Source organism: Eulemur rufifrons, chromosome 9 (assembly GCF_041146395.1).
Source record: "Eulemur rufifrons isolate Redbay chromosome 9, OSU_ERuf_1, whole genome shotgun sequence".
Classification (NCBI taxonomy): Eukaryota; Metazoa; Chordata; class Mammalia; order Primates; family Lemuridae; genus Eulemur; species Eulemur rufifrons.
Window position 1 is genome coordinate 18,144,264 of NC_090991.1, and position 19,665 is coordinate 18,163,928.

A 19,665-nucleotide genomic window follows, 5' to 3' on the forward strand; every position below is an offset into this window, starting at 1 on the left:
TATTAATAATTTATTTTTACAGGGGAAATTGTCCCTTTTTAACATTTTTAAATTTTTCTTAAGTGATAGGGTCTTGCTTTGTCACCCAGGCTGGAGTACAGTGGCTCGATCTTAGCTCACTGTAACCTCGAATTTCTGGGTTCAAGAGATCCTCCAGCCTTAGCCTCTCAAGTAGCTAGGATTACAGGTGTGTGTCAGCATGCCTGGCTCATTTTTTTTTGTAGAGGCGTGGTCTCACTGAGTTTCCCAGGCTGGTCTTGAACTCCTGGCCTCAAGCAATCTTCCCACCTTGGCCTCTCAAAGTGCTGGGATTACAGACATGAGCCATCGTGCCTGGCCGATTAATTTATTTATTTGAGACAGAGTCTTGCTCTGTCTCCCAGGCTGGACTGCAGTGGCACGACTGCAGCCTTGAACTCCTGGGCTCAAGCAATCCTCCTGCCTCAGCCTCCTGAGAAGCTGGGACTACAGGGGCAAGCTACCAGAACTTGATATTGTATATATTTAAAATGTCTTTGATATCAGTTAACTAAGTTTTCAATATGTTTTTGTCAATCTAAAATTTCTTGAAAGATTTAAAAAACAACTAATTTCCTCAAAGATCAAACTGGAAATATAAATAGGAAATGTCTCAAAACTTTGCAAAGTCAGGATACAAGCTGTACTGAAGAGAGAAAACAAAGGAAAAAAAAGTAAAATAAACAGATAACACATCTTTTTCAAATGTCACATTTAATGTTTTCACCACTGTACTTCAAATCTACATTGTACAAAGTGACCAGAAAGTGTGCCACGGTAATTGACCAACCTCTGAGATTGTACCTTTCACACCAGTGTCTTCTTGGGCTCTTTTGATACTAAACACGTTTCTCATTCAAGTGAATTGAAATGCTTCAGTTGGGTTGATTCTCAGGAGCCTCATAAAAAAAAACAAAGATATTGCACCATCTTTGTTTAGTAATTCAATGTTTGTTTCTTTCACAGCAAATAATTACTTCATTGAAGTTAAAACTTCCAAACATAACTTATTAATAGTCTTCAAATTCAGCTCAGATCACTCAAGATGAAAATACTCTGCTAAATACAGATAACTTACAATAACTTTAACAGTTAATTGTCCATAACACACACCAAGGTTTTTTCCTAGACCAATTTTAAGACGATCCATTAGTATTCCTTGTACAGGTGAAAAACGATCTTCAATTTTCTTGTCTTTTTATTTTTAATATAAAAGTTGGAAGGGACATTCAAGTTTCAAGTCTCCACATTGAACTTAAAAAAAAAAAAATAGTCATCATCAGCATGTGGAGGTAAACAAGCCAAGTTGTATAACTCCAGGAGGTAGAGGCCTTCAATTTGTATTCATATATACATATGCACAGAATAATTCAGTGTTCCAACAGCAAAAAGAATTTGTCAAAAAGTAATAAGTTATTTACTACTGTGACATTTCAAGACTCCCACAGCTTTGCCTAAGGACACAAACACATTTGACATAATTCCCTATGTGCCTTTTTTTGTGGCTTTAAATTTTTTAAAATTTGTTTTTGTCTTTTATTCATTATTTTTTTACTGTCCAGTGCAGGAAAAGTCTCACAAAATTTCACAGACCTAAAATGTGCAAGCTAGTTCTCTCTCTATACAGTAATGTTGGGATTCTTTTGAAATTAGCCCAGAAATGAATTATTTACACACATGAAAGATGCATGCTTGGGGTTCTTTTATGTAAGAAAGAGCAGAAAAACTTCTAATAAAAATAGATTAAATATATATATATATATATATATTTATACTGGGTGAGGAAAACAAAAGTTTAGTCTCGCCTAGTCACAAACTCATTCTCTCTACCCACAACATTGGATTTTAGACAGCACACATCACCATCACGGCTCTAATGAGAAGCTAATTATAGGGCTTGATCATTAGGTGGCATGCCCCTCCTCCCCCCTCCCCCCAGGTGCAGCCACGATCAGCTCACGTGGCTCCATGATTGGTCGCAGGCAAGGTTTCTAGATTCTTTAGTTTTAGAAAACCCCAAATCTTTAGGAATGGCTCAAATATCAAAATGTATGACTGTCCTTTGTGTGTGTGTGTGTGTGTGTGTGTATGTGTGTGTTTTGTGTGTGTGAACAATCTCACTTCATTTTAAAAAAGAAAAACAAAACAAAACAAAAACATAAAACCCCAAACTCCCAAATTTGGTTCAATTCTCTTTTGTTCTGAGGTGAGCCATAACAGCTGCACTAAATTCATAAAACATGTGCAACTCTGGATAAAATATTTTTCTTCTAAAAGCACAACCACTTTACAAGATTAAAAGTCTAGTAACATTTCTAAATATTATTCATATCATACAAGTAGTGGTTGTTAATTTAAAACTTCATTAGTAAAATTACAGTACAAGCATGATTAACCTCCAGAATTGCAAATCCCAGACTCCAGTGGAAAGCTACATTACATCTTCAGTAGTACATTATCTTCCACCATCACTCCCACACCAGAGGAGATGGGGGCATCTCAGATGGCTGAGCAACAGTGGAACTGGAAGAAAATGGAGATATGGTGAAATTAGTTGTAATGCCACAATGGGCAAACGGGCAATTCACTACTGCCTGTTTTATTTTTTTTCTTTTGTATATATATTTAAGGCTAGTCAAGTGAAGCAGTGGGAGTGGAGAAGGAACAAAGGAATCTGTAACTGGTTGTGATCAATTAGTTGTAAACACCACTGCACTTGGACCAGCCACTACTGCCTGTTTTCCTTTCTTCCTTTAAAAAAAATTATGAAGTCCATTTCTGGATTTTTATTTGTTTCTTTAACTTCTCTAAAGTTGAATTTGTTCCAAATGTTCGTTTAAGGATCTGTTATCTATCATGAGGCAATATGGTATAGTGGCTAATACATGGGCTTGAAAACAACGTGTTATTTACTAGCTGTGTGGCACAGAGCAAGTTCCTTATTCTTTCCTCACTTGGAAAGAGATAATGCTGTCTACCTCATAGCATATTGTGATGAATAATTGAGATAATGTATGTAAAGTGTCTTCTATGGTGCCTACGTCATAAAGTAAATGGTAGCTATTATAAATAATAATGTCTATAATCAATCAGGAAAACAGCCTTTAAGGATGTAGAATTATTCATTTAAAAGTAGCCTTTCAAACTACAGTGACTTTGAGAGGACCTAGTTTAAATGAGCCTCACATGCATATTTTTATCAAGTATTAATGGGGAGTATGGATAATCATTTAGTATTTGTTATCCACAGATCTGTTATTAGTTATTTCCCATGTCAAGGCTGCTAATTGGATTGTAAATGTGAGGAAGAAGGGTGTAACCACTCTGTTTCCCCAGGACCCAGGATGACTTGCACCTGGAAGGTGCTAAAACACCTAATTGACTAGGTCACTGACTCTTAGGGGAAAATATTAAAACAAAGTAATTTAAACCAAAGAGAAGTAAAAATGCAACTTAATTTCTTCTTTCTATGGAAAAATATGTGGAGGAAATGAAAGTCACCTGATTTACAAATTTTAAACAAAAATTCTTGACTGTGGTTCAACAAACTACTTCAACCAAGCTACTTCAATACGACCTGGGAAAGGGAAAGAGAAGCAGGGAGATGGGAAAGGAGAGGAGAAAGGAGACCATGTGGCCTCTCAGATCCAAATCCACCCTTCTTTGTACTGCTTTGTGATACTAGAGCCAGCCTGTTCATGGCTCCCCTTTGGCACCTGGCTTAATGTTAGCCTTTGTCAACAGAGGGCGCTGGGAGGGCACTGCAAGGCTGCAGCATCAGGAATCTTCTGTGTGTGTGTGTGTGTGTGTGTGTGTGTGTGTGAGTGTTAGAAGGCCCAGCTTCCCTTCCTGGTGTGTGTGTGGGGGTGTGTGTGTGTGTTGTAGAAGGCCCAGCTTTGGTCCACCCAAACTCTCTGGCAAGTTTCTAAGTGGGTCTCTTTGATGGACCAGTTCTGCCCACACCTTTTGGCCTATTCCTTTACCACCCTCATGCTTTGTGTTCCTGAGGTAGCCATACCATCTCCAAAGAGGTCCTTGGGTGGAGGGCCCTCTTCTAAATTCTTAATTTCTTTCTTGTTCACTCTCCCTCAGTCTATAAGGGAGTAGTTGCTTTCTGCATTTGCTATTTCAGGACCTTTCAGAATCCTCTTTTATGCCTTTTAGTAGTTAACCATCTTTTCCTGGTTAATGATTCTTGTTATTAAATTTTCCCCATTCTTATTACTGGAGTGGTTTCTTTTTCCTAACAAGACCCTGATTGATATAAGGAGTTAGGTAGGGGAAAAGAGATCAAGAGAAGGAAAGGACAAAGAGAAACAGGAGAATGAAGCTTGCTAGGTTCCAAAGTACGTTCATAGCTCTACCATAAGCCTGTTGGCTTCTCCTCTTAATAGCTATACCAGCAGTCAACCTATAAAAAAAAAAAGTTTTCTTGCTTCCAGTTATTAAAGGGGTGGGAATAATAGTGGGAACCGAGGTGACCATGACTAACTCCAAGGCAGGTGGCTGCCATGCTGCTGCTGCAGTGGGACCTCATATACACGATTAGGTGGCACAATGGTCACCTGGGGGAAGAACTGCAAAGCAACCACGGTGAACTGGCACTAGTGTGAAAACTGAAACTTACATTTCTAATACACTTTTTCTAAAGCCAAAGCTCATAACAGAAACTTTCTGTCTGACCTTTTATTTATGTTACCTAATCTAAATAAAAACAGAAATATGCCAACAAAATCACAACAGCATCCTTTTAATTCTAAAAAGAATGTCAGAATTACATACATATAGTTACCTAATAAAGCTCTTAAAAGCAGCAGACTGAGGGTTGATGCAGAGAGGCACTCTGTTTCCTTTCTGCTGTTCCAAAATGAACTGGTGAATAATTTCTGTGGAGAAAACAAACATCATATAATCCATGCCAATTTGCAGGCCTGGGAGCAGTGAATTCTCAGCTAACTCTAGCCAGCATTTGAACAGCATTTCCTATTGGTTTAATTAAATCAAATACACATCATCTATCAAGCAGAATTCCACTGAACTTTCCTGAAACTAAAATGACAGTTGTTGCTAAACACAGGCAAAAAACCCAGTGGTGGCATTACATAGATAGAAACCCCATCAGTGGGAAGAATAAAATGCTCTACAAATTTGAGAGAGACTCCACAGTGTTGGCATTACAGGTGAACTCTTCTAAGTTGTTGGTAATTATTGCCTTTTTGAAGATCACTTAAAAATACCAGTTGGTAGTTTTAGGTATATGGTTTTGGGTGGTTACTTTGGGGACTACCCTTTCTCTTCTAAAATGTCCTGGGAGCAAGTCACTAAAATCATTCAGAATTTTAGATGTCATTATCCCCACCCTATCATAATAGGAGATCATGTGATGAAATTTTACCAGTAAACTATCAGAAATTCCTTTCATCATCCAAGCAATGATTCCCTCAGTAAATTTCTATCCTTTCTGGAATTTTGTATGTTATATAAAGAAGTCCAATAGTTTCATTCAATGAAATGACACTGAGTAAATACATATCAAATATGTTTTGAGTCACATTCACTAAATAAACTTTGAAAACAAGGTCAAAATATTCATTTCTTTCTTTGACCTTCTCCTGGATGTAATATTAAATCAGCATTTTTATATCCTGGACAAATAGCTATATGCAAGGTTGTAAAAATAAGCTATATGCAAGGTTGTAAAAAGAAGCTTTGGGCACCACCCAGACCTCAGCTCTTTCTGGCCACCTAACAGAAAAAGTTACTAGTCATTTTGCTTGGCCAAAGGCCAAAACAGATACTCACCTTTAACCTGTCGGACAGAACTGAGGTTCTTCTCAAAAGTGTCATCGAATTTGGGATTGGTGACAGGCTCAAAGTCACTGGTATAAACTCTTCCAGTAGAGGTGGAAAAGCAACATTTACACATACACGTGTGATAGCGTAGTCGCCCTTCATCTAGGTAGGGGTGGGCTAAGGCATCCTTAGCGGATATTCTTTTGGACTGAAATCAAATTTAGAGACCAGTACATCAACACTACAGATAAACATGACTGTCCACACAGGATCTTTCACAGGACACAATAACTGCTTTACACAGCTTATACTTAATTTATAGTACATCCTGTGCAAAGAGGGATCATTGAGTTTAAAGATGGATAACACAGCATTACAGGGAGTATATGACTTAGGAAAACTACTGTTATCAGCCACTACTATATAGCACTTAGAAATGCCTTTTTGCTAAAATTCTGAAAAGTTTCTACCTTGACATGTATGCAGGGTCAAAAATGACAAATATCACGACATTTAAATATGTAATACTTCCAAGAGGATAAGTTTATATTTTAAATAAAGGCTGTATTTTCTAAATATGTGTCAACATTTAGAAGAGATGTGATCACAGTGGCAATTTTATAAAGTTGCTTGAAACTTTTATTCCCTTCAAATATCAAATAGAGCAGGGCAAAAGCATATCTAAAGCTGCTGGAATTAGATATGACTGCCACGTTTTGAGAGCTCAGTCTGAATACCAGGAGTCTGGTCTAGCCTGTGTTTTCTGGCACTTTAGATCAGAATACTTAATATTCTAGCTTCATGTTTACTTGAAAATCATAAACTTTTTGGCTCATTGCTCCATTATAAAACTAAAGAAAAAAACTGTCCCCCCCCCTTTTTTTTTTTAGCTCAGTAGACATATGAATACTACTAAAAGAAAGTGAATTTTAAAGGATTTAAGGATGGACTCAAGAGTACAGAGTACAACAAAAACTGTCACTTTGCCCTGCTTCCAATATGATCACGTACTTCACATAACACAGTTTTAAAAAGAAAACCATTTTGTACTAAAAAAAAAACCCATAAATAACTAGATCATCCTGATTGGTTCTGGTCCCCCAAATAGTGTTTCTTATAAACCAGGATTCCTTAAAAACACTTTTATCTCTGATATTCGCTATTCTGGTGTAAAAAGGCATGTCATGAACTTTCATGGTAAGATAATCACAGAAGAAAGAGGCTGTTTATCCACTGTGAACAGACAAATGTAAACTTGATAACTTGGGTTTTTTACCTCTCAATACCCGTTATGTTTTGTATTTGGTGATCTGGCTCTTTTGAAGTCTGATTCCCTTGCACTCTTAGCAAAGTAAAATTTTTCTTCCCTAAAAAACTCTGAGCCTTCCCTTTGATAGCTATTCCTGGAGGTTTCACTGGGATAAAGTTCCACTGTTTGAACCCAAAGAAACAAATAGGCTGACAGTGCATTGTGCCCAGTCCTAGACCCCTCTGAGCCCTTAGCTCCCCTTCCTTGACTCCTCTGGTCACCAGTTTCATGTACGGGACTGAGCTCTCTGGCCTTTCCAAATTAAATCTGGCCACGTCTGTCTGTGAATGAACATGCCAACTCTCCACCATGGTGGGAGCAGTGATTGAGTCTGCATTTTAATTTTATTATCTGACCATTAATTCATTTCTGTCGGGTGGCAGAAATTGGGTGCCAGTCAGCTGCCACCAGCAGCTGGAATCCAGTTCCTATGTTATCCTTTTGTGCTTGTGAATTGTGATATTTCCTGAAACTTAAGAATGCAGAGATGAAAAGATTTTGGTGTTTCCTTGACTATGGATAGCATGCTCTGTATGTTCTGTGTGCACCAATATGGGTTCCTCGAAAGTGTTTTACCTAAGAGAAACCTTTGAACAAAAAGTAAATCAAATCCCTGGCAATACAATCAACTTCCATTTCTCTAAACATATTAATGTCTCTTTAGGACTTCTCAAATAAGACTAAAGAAAGGAGACTGTCATTTTATAAAGGGTATGAACATTGAAAAGAAGAAACTGTACTGCTAAATTGAGAAATAAATCACAAAATTACTCAGATTTTCAACAATGGTTTTCTCTTTTGAAGGACCTAATGGTGCTTAATTACATATTATATATCTTAGGTACATATTGCACATATCTTGTTTCTTTAAATGATCAATATTTGTAATAGGTATGGACACCTGCTCCTATACTAGATTTTGTTGATTTATCAAAATTGGCTCCTCTAGTTTTGAATAAAAGCTAACAAAATTTTCCATTTTACAAATATAAAATATTTCTAAGTAAACAAATTGGTGTACTCTGTATACTTTAGAAGGGAACTGATACACCATATTATGAAATCTCTTAAAATTAAATGGAGCCAACTCCTATTCCAATGAGCTTTTAGAAACAATATCAATACATTAAAAACATGTAAAAGTAATTTAAAGATTTAAAAAATATTACTTTTTCTTATGCATTAAATATGTTGGTTCTTTAGAAATTGTTTCTTGCTAAAGCTGTAATTCAAAGACTAAATAAGGGGCCAGGTGTGGTGGCTCATGCCTGCAATCCTAGCACTCTGGGAGGCCGAGGCAGGAGCATCACTTGAAGTCAGGAGTTTGAGACCAGCCTCAGCAAGAGCAAGACCCCGTCTTTACTAAAAATAAAAATAAATTAGATGGGCAACTAAAAATAGAAAAAAAAAAAAAATTAGCCAGGTGTGGTGGCACGTGCCTGTAGTCTCAGCTACTCGGGAGGCTAAGGCAGGAGGCTAAGCCCAGGAGTTTGAGGTTGCTGTGAGCTAGGCTGGCACCATGACGCTCTAGCCTGGGTGACAAAGTGAGACTCTTGTCTCAGGAAAAAAAACCAAAAAAAGACAACAACTTAGAAGTTTTAATATCAGATATATAACTGACAAGATAAGGAGATCATGTGATATTTCTATGCAAGATGACTCTGGACAAATTAGTGTGAGTTAATAGTTATACATTTAAAAAATATCTGTTTTCTTTTTGATTTTACTACCATGTAAAAATAATGCTAGCACAATATTCTAGTTTATACCAGTTTTGGGTTTGTTTTCTCACAAATGGTCTAATCATTTTGAATTTCTTTGGTTTTTTTCTACTGGTTTTGCTGGTCAGATAAGCTAATATTGCTTTGTCTAATATTACAGAATTGGAAAATTATGTATTCAACTAAATTAGATAAACGATAACAGTAATGTGTTTCTAAAAATAAATTAGTTTTTATAATGCTACAAATCATAAGGACTTAATATGTTAACTTAAATTTTAATTTCCTGATTCTTAGTTAACATTAAGACCTTACTAATATTGCATTAATAAAGTCTTTCCGTACCCAGACAACATAATTTTATACACCTAGGCTCTTCATTAGTACATTACAGAGTAGCCATCAACAAACAGTTAAAAAAGATGTGCATGTACCTTTGGGTTACGTTAGAGCACATATTGGTTTGGTTTGGTTTGGTTTGGTTTTTTTTTTTTTTTTTTTTTTTTTTTTTTTGTTGAGACAGCGTCTCACTTTGTTGCCAAGGCTAGAGTGAGTGCTGTGGCGTCAGCTTAGCTCACAGCAACCTCAGACTCCTCGGCTTAAGCGATCCTACTGCCTCAGCCTCCCGAGTAGCTGGGACTACAGGCATGCGCCACCATGCCCGGCTAATTTTTTCTATATAGATTTTTAGTTGTCCATATAATGTCTTTCTATTTTTAGTAGAGACGGGGTCTCGCTCAGGCTGGTCTCGAACTCCTGACCTTGAGCAATCCACCCGCCTCGGCCTCCCAGAGTGCTAGGATTACAGGCGTGAGCCACCGCGCCCGGCCTTGTTTTGTTTTTTGAGACAGAGTCTCACTCTGTTGCCCGGGCTAGAGTGCCGTGGCGTCAGCCTCACTCACAGCAACCTCAAACTCCTGGGCTCAAGCAATCCTCTTGCCTCAGCCTCCGGAGTAGCTGGGACTACAGGCATGTGCCACCATGCCCAGCTTATTTTTTTTCTATATATATTTTTAGTTGTCCAGCTAGTTTCTTTCTATTTTTAGTAGAGATGGGGTCTTGCTCTTGCTCAGGCTGGTCTCGAACTCCTAAGCTCAAACGATCCACCCGCCTCAGCCTCCCAGAGTGCTAGGATTATAGGCGTAAGCCACCTCGCCCAGCCATATTTTTTTTTTAAAGAATGTAAATAAGAATGGGTATGATGGTAGGTAGATGTACACGCAAAAAAATGGATGCATTTTCTTTGTCAAGGGGAAAAAGCAAATAATGTTGTCTAAACTCCTAAACATTATTGTTACTTATTCTTGTTAAAAATATTGCTTGTAACTATCTATTGCCTCTGGATAAATTAAAGTCTCTGGAGATTTGCTTAATGTCTTTACTATTTTGAGGTAATAGTTAATCAACTCTTTATAAATTGATTATTATACCTCATCCATTCTAATATTGTTGTTAATTTTTATAATAAAAGAACCACAGCCCTTTCATCTTAACATACTCTGGTGGCTTCTGCCTTTTCCTTTTCTACATTTGCATAAAGCCCCCTCATATAAGCTAAAGATCAGGAAATGAGTCTTACAGTGAGTCTTCTGAAAGAAACCTTACAAGGATCTCAGTAAATGATTGTATCAGGTACTTCTGACTATTGTCATCAGGGCATAAGTGCATAGTTATATATAAAGGTTAAATATCCGTTATCCAAAATGCTTGGGCCCAGAAGTGTTTAGGATTTTGGAATATTTGCATATACTTTTTTTTTTCCTTTAGAGACAGGGTCCTGCTGGAGTGTAGTGGTGTGATCACAGCTCACCCACTGTAACCTTGAACTTCTGGGCTCAAGCAATCCTCCTGCCTCAGCCTCCTGGAGTAGCTGGGACTACAGGTATGTGCCAGGAATACCTGCATATACTTGATGAGCTATTTTGGGGATGGGACCCACATCTAAATAGGAAATTTGTTTATGTTTCATATACACCTTATACACATAGCCTGAAAGGTAATTTTATATAATATTTTAAATAATTTTATGCATGAAACAAAGTTTGTGTATACTGAACTACCAGAAAGCAAAGGTGTCACCATCTCAGCCACCCATCTGGACTATCTGTAGTTGTTTGGCAATACCATCAGTCTTGACTGAATTTATATGTTACTGATAAGCAATCACTTTCTAACACTTATTCACACATAAGTACTTAATGGTAAAAAATATGACATACCATTAACACAGTGAAAAAATGTGTTCAGGGTAACTAAGCACCACAGTAGCAAAGCCAGAATACCCATATCAGCTGTTAAACAACAGCAACGATGAACAATGGTAGGCTTTTAGTCTTCACCTATGATACTGTGTTTTGATTAAAAACTGTACACTGTATAGCGTCTTATTTTTTTTGGTGAAAAGAAACATCAGAAACAGTTGAGGGACTAGGAAGTGGGTTCTCTAGGGATGAGGAGGCATACTGCTGGATGGCTTTTTAAAATGTTTCCTCTAGAGTCATCTGCTTTATTAACGATGGTTTTTGTCTTAGAAGTCTCTCTTTGATTTTATAAACTGATATGATTTCTTATTCTGTTATGAATGCACGCTGCTCTAGTCCTTCAATAAGCCCATCACATTTTCACCATCTTGTCTATAGGCACTTTTTCTGCAGTGTTAACGTCATCTTTTTTTCCCCCAGAGAAATGGAGGAGAATGTGGTATTCATCAACACTAATATCATGATCACCTTGATTCAGAACCATTCAGCTATTTTACCACTGGTCCATGAATAAATAACTGGAGCCTCATTATCAATTAATAAGTTTTTTGATACCCACTTCTTCCTGAAGGTATATTTTTTACATATGGAAGGAAAGAGGTCAGACATCATTTTTTTTTTTCACTGGACATGCTGAAGGAATCCTTCAAAGTTACCACCACGTTCATCATCATCACTGAACATAGTTGCAGGCCAGAGGCTGTGCCAGGCACGCACAAGTGTATCCTTAGTCACTGTGTTCCGAGCATTGGCAACAGCATATATGGCATTCTTCATGCCAAACTCCTTTGTAAACCTTCTACACTATGTGTCTGTTCGCTTCTGCTAGCATGCTGTCCAAGAGTGTTTTATATTTAGTCTTCACTGATTTAAGAATTCCTTGAGGCCAGGCGCGGTGGCTCACGCCTATAATCGTAGCACTCTGGGAGGCCAAGGCGGGAGGATTGCTGGAGGTCAGGAGTTCGAGACCAGCCTGAGCAAGAGTGAGACCCCATCTCTACTAAAAAACAGAAAGAAATTAACCAGACAACTAAAAACATATAGAAAAAAAATTAGCCAGACATGGTGGTGTATGCCTGTAGTCCCAGCTACTTGGGAGGCTGAGGCAGTAGGATTGCTTGAGCCCAGGAGTTTGAGGTTGCTGTGAGCTACGCTGACGCCCCAGCACTCTAGCCCGGGCAACAGAGTGAGACTGTCTCGGAGGGGGGGGAAAAAATAATAATAATTCCTTGGTCACATGACTTAATTCATGAAGTCACATTTGGGGGAAAGTATATGGCATAAACATTATTTTGAATGAGAATTTCAGCTGGGGAATAAGCAGAACAGTTGTCAAGGAATAACAAAATCTTACAGTTGTCACCTAGTCCAGCTTCCCTGCAATGAGCATGAGCAGCTGATACAAAATGTTAGTGAAACCAATCAGAAAAGATGTCCCTGGTGATCCATGCCTTTTTGTTAGCATAATAATGGACTGGTAAGAAATTTACTCTTTGAAAATGGTAAGAATGCAAGCTTTTGCCTATCACAGCAGGTTTACACTTATGCATGCCTGCTGCATTAGCATATCCCAGCACAGTTATTCTGTCCTTGGCATCCTTAATTCCTGTAGCTGCTGTCTCATCAGATGTAGTCAGTGTCTTTCTAGGGCAATAAAGCCAAAACAGTGATGTTTCATCAGCATTACAGACTTGTTCTGGCATCAGATTTTCATCAGCAATGACTCTGGTAAACTCACCAATGAATTTTTCCACTGCTTTGTGATCAGGAGATGCTTTATCACCACAAATCCACTAGAAAATTTAATGCTATGTCTTTTCTTAAATTTCTATAACCAGCCTGTTGAATATTCATAGTTCACTTTAATTTTCATTTTATTGTGATAGATCTTTGCTTATTTTATGACCAGCATAGCATTAAGTGACATGTGTTCACTGAGATGCTGATGGATCCATACTTAACTACATGATCAAGATCTTCATTTTTAGTTTTATGCAGTGTTTTTCTATTTTTTATTCACTTTTGTTCATCACTCATAGCACAAAACTTCACCAGATTATCCTTTTGTTTCTTCAGGTCAAAAATGGTAGTCATTTCAACACCACATGTAAGTCCTTTCACACTTATATCACTATCCAGTTTCTCCAGCAGCTTGACTTTCTATGGTACAGATAAACATAAATATTTGATTGCTTGAGCCCAGGAGTTTGAGGCTGCAGTGAGCTATATTCAGGCCACTGCACTCCACCCTGGGTAACAGTAAGAGACTCTGTCTCTAAAAAAAATTAAATAAATAAAATAAAATGCAGATTCCTAGGCTCTATCCCTAAAGGATCCTGATTTAGGGAGATGGAGTGCTAGGAGTCTATAAATTAAAAAAAAAAAAAAAGAGAGAGAAAGAGAGAGAGAGAGAATGGAAAAGAAAAGGAAAAGAGGCCTGAGTTAGCACGTAAGGATTCTCAGCCCCCTTGCCATGTGACTCCACAGAGAGTTCCCACCAATAAGAAGGCCCTCACCAGATCTGCCCCTCAACCTTGGGCTTCCTAGCCTCTGTAACTGTAAGAAATAAATTCCTTAAAAAAAAAAAAAGAAAAGTTTTGGAGTAGGGATGCTCAACCTGTGTATGTCTGTGTGTCTATATAACCGAATCAGAATTTCTAGTAACATTTCGGTCCAGGAGAGGCATGTCATGGCAGTAGACTGTTTAGCCCAAGATCAACAAAATGAGAATTAACTAGTTACCTCAGACTAAATGGACTAAATAAACATTCTGATTTAATTATGATTAATGGTCTATTTCTCATGGATATTAAAAACAAAAACCTCACTTCTTTATTCTTAATGTATTGCCAACTCTCAATTTAACAGGTTAAAATCAGAATGAAACCCTCTTTAAATTGTTCTGACTGAACCCTCAGAACTAGAAAGAAAAGAATCCTTCATATAGATCATAAACTAATAAAGCATCAGGCCAATTTAAAAATAATAATCCTATAAAATATAACAACATATATGGGTTGGCCTTGTTCTATAAGATAATGATAAAAATGGCTAATTATTAGGTAGTGTACAACTAAATTTCTTTATTTTTTAATGATCATGTAGTTACCTATGTATATTCAGTAAGAATATGTCCTTCTCCTTACAGATAAATCTTTGTATTTATAACTATGACCATACCAAAAGTTTCATTTAATTAGGTGTGATAATCCCACTGTTAAGGAATAAGGACTACATTTCACACGTAGAACTTATGTCTAAAAGGCCTCCCAGGAAAATGTGCTTCCTATGGCTAGGAAATTCTAGCCTTAAAGGTTGTAAAGACTGACTTCCTGGCAGATCAGGAGTATTAATAAACACGGGATCTCAGAAAAAGAGGATACTTGACAGCTATAAATACTGTAAGCAAACCCAGTAGAAGTGAATTAGGGGTTCCTCATCTAAATAGAACTAAAAAAGAAAATATTTCTAACACAAAAGTAAATTTTAACCCTAGGGCCTTTATAAAATCCTCTATGAACAGATAGAAATTACCTCTGAAGCTTGAATTTTACATGGCTCTAACTTTGTTAACTATAAAAAAGGAGGTTCTTTATGTTTTTTTGAGACAGAGTCTCACTCTGTTCCCTGGGCTAGAGTGCTGTGGCGTCAGCCTCGCTCACAGCAACCTCAAACTCCTGGGCTCAAGTGATTCTTCTGCCTCAGCCTCCCGAGTAGCTGGGATTACAGGCATGCGCCACCATGCCCGGCTAATATTTTGTATATATTTTAGTTGTCCAGATAATTTCTTTCTATTTTTAGTAGAGACAGGGTCTCGCTCTTGCTCAGGCTGGTCTCGAACTCCCGAGCTCAAACGATCCACCCGCCTCAGCCTCCCAGAGTGCTAGGATTACAGGCATAGGCCACGACGCCCGGCCGGTTCTTTATGTATTAATCAACATCTTCTGTTAGCTTTGTAGATCATCTTGCCAAATAACACAAAATATCAAACTAATGATACTAAATCACTAGCTTATTAAGCAAGTTATGTGACTGAAACTGTCCTTAACGGTGGTGGTGGTGGTGGTGTGGGGAACTGACCACAAGGAGAGACCGTGGAAACAACTGCCACATTGTCTTGCTTCCAATATCATTAAACACTTCACATACCACAGTAAACAAACAAACAAAAACAAAGAAGAAAACAAAACATAAACACCAAATAAACACACACAAAAATCTACACTGTACCCTGAGATGTCTCAAAAATAACTTGGGTCATCCTGATGGTCCTGGTCTCCCAAATAATAAAACCTAGACTATTTCTCACAAACTTGGACTCCTGAACAGAACTTTTTTTATCCCTAATCTTTGTTATGCTGATGTTTGAAGATAATTATGACCTTTGTGAATCTCATAATCTTGTGAGAAAGTTGCTGTTTTCTCATTATACAGATCCATGTAAACCTGGTAACGTTGGTAGTTTTGTGTTTTTTTATCTTTTAAATACTTGTGGTGTTTTGTATTTGGTGACTTCCTTGTATTCTTGGCAAGTAAAGTTTTCTCTTCTAAATGCTTCCATTTTTGAGTCTTCTGTGACAACAGTTATTGGCACAGATGTGAACAATAAATATTCTTTGGATGAATGAATAAATGAAGAGCTAAACTTATGGTGTGATTTGTAGAATGTCCAAGAAGAGTCCAGAAAGGGTATTTGGAAAAGTTTCTGTCTCAACAACCCAGACTAAATATTTCCTTAGGTAATGTAGTGGGCAGAGTTTTTCAAATAATCCTAAAAATTTTTTTCTCCTGATTTAACTTGAGGTCAAATTCCTTTCACAAATACTGAGATAAATAAGAATGATATAGTTTGTTATCTCTTCACCTCCTAGACTCTTATGTGTTAATAATCAAACTTCTTTGTGATGAGTGAGCATGATACACATGAAACTGGGGATTTATCTTTTGAAAAGTCATTATTTACATTGCCAATCTATTCAAAACCAGGATGTTCCTCTTAGAACATATACATTTTTAATTCACTGAAGAGATATAAAAATAAATGCTACTTACTGGATCAAAGACCAACATCCTGCAAAGGAGATGAACAGCTTCATGTGTAGCCTGGCTAGACAGGGTATAGAGTACAGGAAGAGATGGCTGTGAAAAAAATTAAAATTAAAATATTTAAGTGAGTCTTTGTGTAGTTATGGAATACAACCAAATTATGATAAGGTAAGTAAGTACTCAGCTGAAAAGACAATGTTGCACGTAAGTCTAACTTTAAGGGGAACAAGTTTTCCCCTCATTAACCAGTCTTCAAAAGCAACAATTGTCACTACTTCCAGAAGTATATTTTATATTTCATGATTACCCATTATAGGTCAAAGCACAAAAGGGCCTACAAAAAATGAAAACTAATCTCATAAATATGGTGCTCCTGTTAGCCCTATATCTTAAATGCTTTGACAAGAAGGGAAGACCAAATAAGCCTAGGGTGGGAGAAAAAAAGATTTAAAACCTTGGCCACGCCCAAAATAAAGCATGTAAACTGTAAGTGTGTGAACTATATCTTATGGCAATATTACCATAAAGATGCTAAAATACTAGTCCTAAAGGAGCTATAGGACACTCAAGAATTTACAGAATCTTCTAAGAAAGTACACCACTGGTGTTGATGGTTCAATCTGAATTACCTTTAGAATCGATTTCTCACTTAATTCTTTCGTAAGTGGCAGGCAAATCCACATGGCCATGTCTGACCCCTCCTGCGCTGGGCCAGGGAGATGGCTTTGATGACCTGAGAAGCCAGAGGCCTTAAAAAGCTTCTATTTCACTGCTAAGAGTGTCAGGGGACAGAGCAGATGAATGGCATCATTGCTCTGACTCTCATACAAGTAAATTCTTTAACATAAAAAAGAATTCAGGAAGGTGACAAAGAATGTTTAGATACTCCCTTTCTTCTAATGGTTTAATATAAGCTTTGGCAGTGGGATTTTGCCCCAAGCTTTGAAAATTCCAAATGTATGGCCAAATTGTTACTGGCTTGATTTTCATACCATTCTATTTTTAAAAAGAAACTAATCTTAGTGGGGTAAATGGTTTTCAGAACAGGCTTCTACCTATAATCCTCCTGTGGGCAGACAAGTTTGGCATGTCAAAGTCTATAAAAATCAGCTCAGATGACAACAAAGTCAAAGCTTGGTTTAATGTAAACCTAACTTTAGGGGTACTGACTTTCACTATGCTTTGGAAACTGAAGAGGATCAGTACCACAAACTATATTTTATCTGAACCTGATCTCCTCCTAATAGCTCTAAATAATTCTTACATCCTCTGCTTTTTCAGGGATTCCTTATAAAACTTTGAACTTTTAAGAAATAATCTCAGGCTAGAGCAGCCTTTTATAGTCTCTGGGGCTTCCTATTTTGTATAATGCCCAGACTGTTTTATTATGATATAATAACTCTAGGTTTGTGGGAAAAACTCAAAAGAGAGGCTTAAAAACATATGTGATCTGGTCCTGATGTCTTCTGCAGATACTGTTTCATCATATCATTTTTAGAATTAGGTCATTTATTAATATATTTTGTTACTACATCATTAATCTATTTTTATTAATATCTCTCTTATTATTATACATCTCTTATTGTTAATACTATTATTATACTGAGGCAAACTAGAAGCAAGTTTTACTTGGAAACTCTAATATACTTCCTATGTGGGGGGTGGGAATCCTCTCGTATTTTCTAGTTTGTCAGTAGATGAAAATTCAAAATAACACAGAAAGCACCTGCCAGGTGAACACTGGAAGGTCAGAAATAGCAATGTGAACAGCGATATAAGCAGGTCGCATGCTGGTGAAGCTCTCCACAACACCAGAAAAAGGAGAAGCAGAACACTAAAAGGTCTCCTCAGATCTTAAGCATAGCCTCAGAATCCTGCTAAAACAACTACTAATATCAAGTATTTTACATATCTGCCTCCTTCCAACAAAAGCCACAAGGGAAAATCCGAAAAGAATAACAAGAAGACACCTCAGATTGTCAGGAGGTAATTATTCATTATACAGAAGTTTTCTTCAGGATCAAAGAGTAATAGAGAGAATATTAGATGGAGATTCTATCTCTGTCTTGCCACTAATTAGATAAATCAACATGTCTGAACCGGCTCGGTATCTTTAAGTATAAAATTACATATATGTACAGAACATACTGTATATTTTGCATCAAATATTTGAAGGCCAACTCACTATTCTTTGGTGCATTTACATGTTTGCAGATAGAGAATTATTTCTTGTTTTTTTTTGTTTGTTTTTCAGACAGGATCTCACTGTGTCACCCAGAGTGGAGTGCTGTGGCACCATCATAGCTCACTGTAAGCTCGAACTCCTGGGCTCAAGGGATCCTCCCTCTTAAGCCTCCCATTAGGGCTATAGGTATATGTCACCAGACCCAGCCACCTTTTAAAAATTTTTTGTTGAGACAAGGTTTCGCTATGTTGCCCAGGCTGGTTTTGAACTGGGCTCAAGAAATCCTCCCGCCTTGGCCTCTGGGATTACAGGCATGAGCCACCACTCAATCCTCTTGTTTTAAAAATATGTAAGTCCATAAGAGCTTTGAAGTTATCTGTATTAGTCAAGATAAGGGTGGTGGGCAGAGAGTGATGGGGAAAAGAGGTTTTAACTTACAACTTAATTTATATATTTTTCCCAAGAATTTTTTGGTGTAAAGTGAAATAATTCGATATTCTTGAAAAATTTAAGAAATTGGTTTGATTGTGAATAGCTGTTCTCTTTTTTAATGGCTTATACAGGTTGTCAGCGAAATTCCAGATAATTCTTACAATCAAAATGTCTCACCAGAAGCAATTCTTTCCCTTCCACTCTCAAAGTGACCCTACCTTTCATCCTATTTTTATGGAGGTATGTTACAGCTTGGGGAAAGGAGTACTGGAATGAGTATCAGAAGACATGGGTCCAAACCGGACCATCACTAGACTTGGGTAAGTCATTTGAGCCTTGGCTTTCTCATCTATTAAACTATACCAGTACACACATTCCCTATCTACAACATCCTTGCTAATCACTTAATGTCCACCAAATGTCAGGCCCCTGTATTAGGTGTAGGGGCAACAAAGATGAATAAGACTTCTCTGGTGAGCAAGAAGACAAGTAAACAAGTAGTTCCTGAATGGAGGGTAGAGAACAAATTAGAAGGCAAAATTCTCAAGGCTTGGGATGAATGGATATGGAACAAAGGGTAGGGTGGAGGGAAGGCTTGAGAAAACCAAATAAGTCCACGTTAAGACTACTTAAAGGCCGGGCGTGGTGGCTCACGCCTGTAATCCTAGCACTCTGGGAGGCCGAGGTGGGCGGATCGTTTGAGCTCAGGAGTTCGAGACCAGCCTGAGCAAGAGCGAGACCCCATCTCTACTAAAAATAGAAAGAAATTATATAGACAGCTAAAAATATGTATAGAAAAAATTAGCCGGGCATGGTGGTGCATGCCTGTAGTCCCAGCTACTCGGGAGGCTGAGACAGGAGGATCCCTTGAGCTCAGGAGTTTGAGGTTGCTGTGAGCTA

General features: G+C 37.6%; 1 protein-coding gene across 2 annotated transcripts in view; it reads right to left on the reverse strand.

The window, feature by feature from the left end:
* Positions 1–715: 715 nt before the first annotated feature.
* The window catches only part of NLK (nemo like kinase), a 149,458-nt gene continuing 130,508 nt past the window's right edge, over positions 716–19,665 (reverse strand). Inside the window, exons 8-12 of one of the 2 annotated variants that reach the window (XR_011234841.1) lie at positions 16,155–16,241; positions 5,821–6,019; positions 4,811–4,904; positions 2,415–2,541; positions 1,055–1,272 (exon numbers count right to left, since the gene is read on the reverse strand). Coding sequence is in view for 1 of the 2 variants with exons in the window: in XM_069480990.1 (XP_069337091.1) it covers positions 2,487–2,541; positions 4,811–4,904; positions 5,821–6,019; positions 16,155–16,241 (435 nt within the window). In the remaining variant the exon portion in view is untranslated. Of the gene's footprint in view, positions 2,542–4,810; positions 4,905–5,820; positions 6,020–16,154; positions 16,242–19,665 lie in introns of both variants that reach the window. The other variant, XM_069480990.1, reaches the window with a different exon arrangement.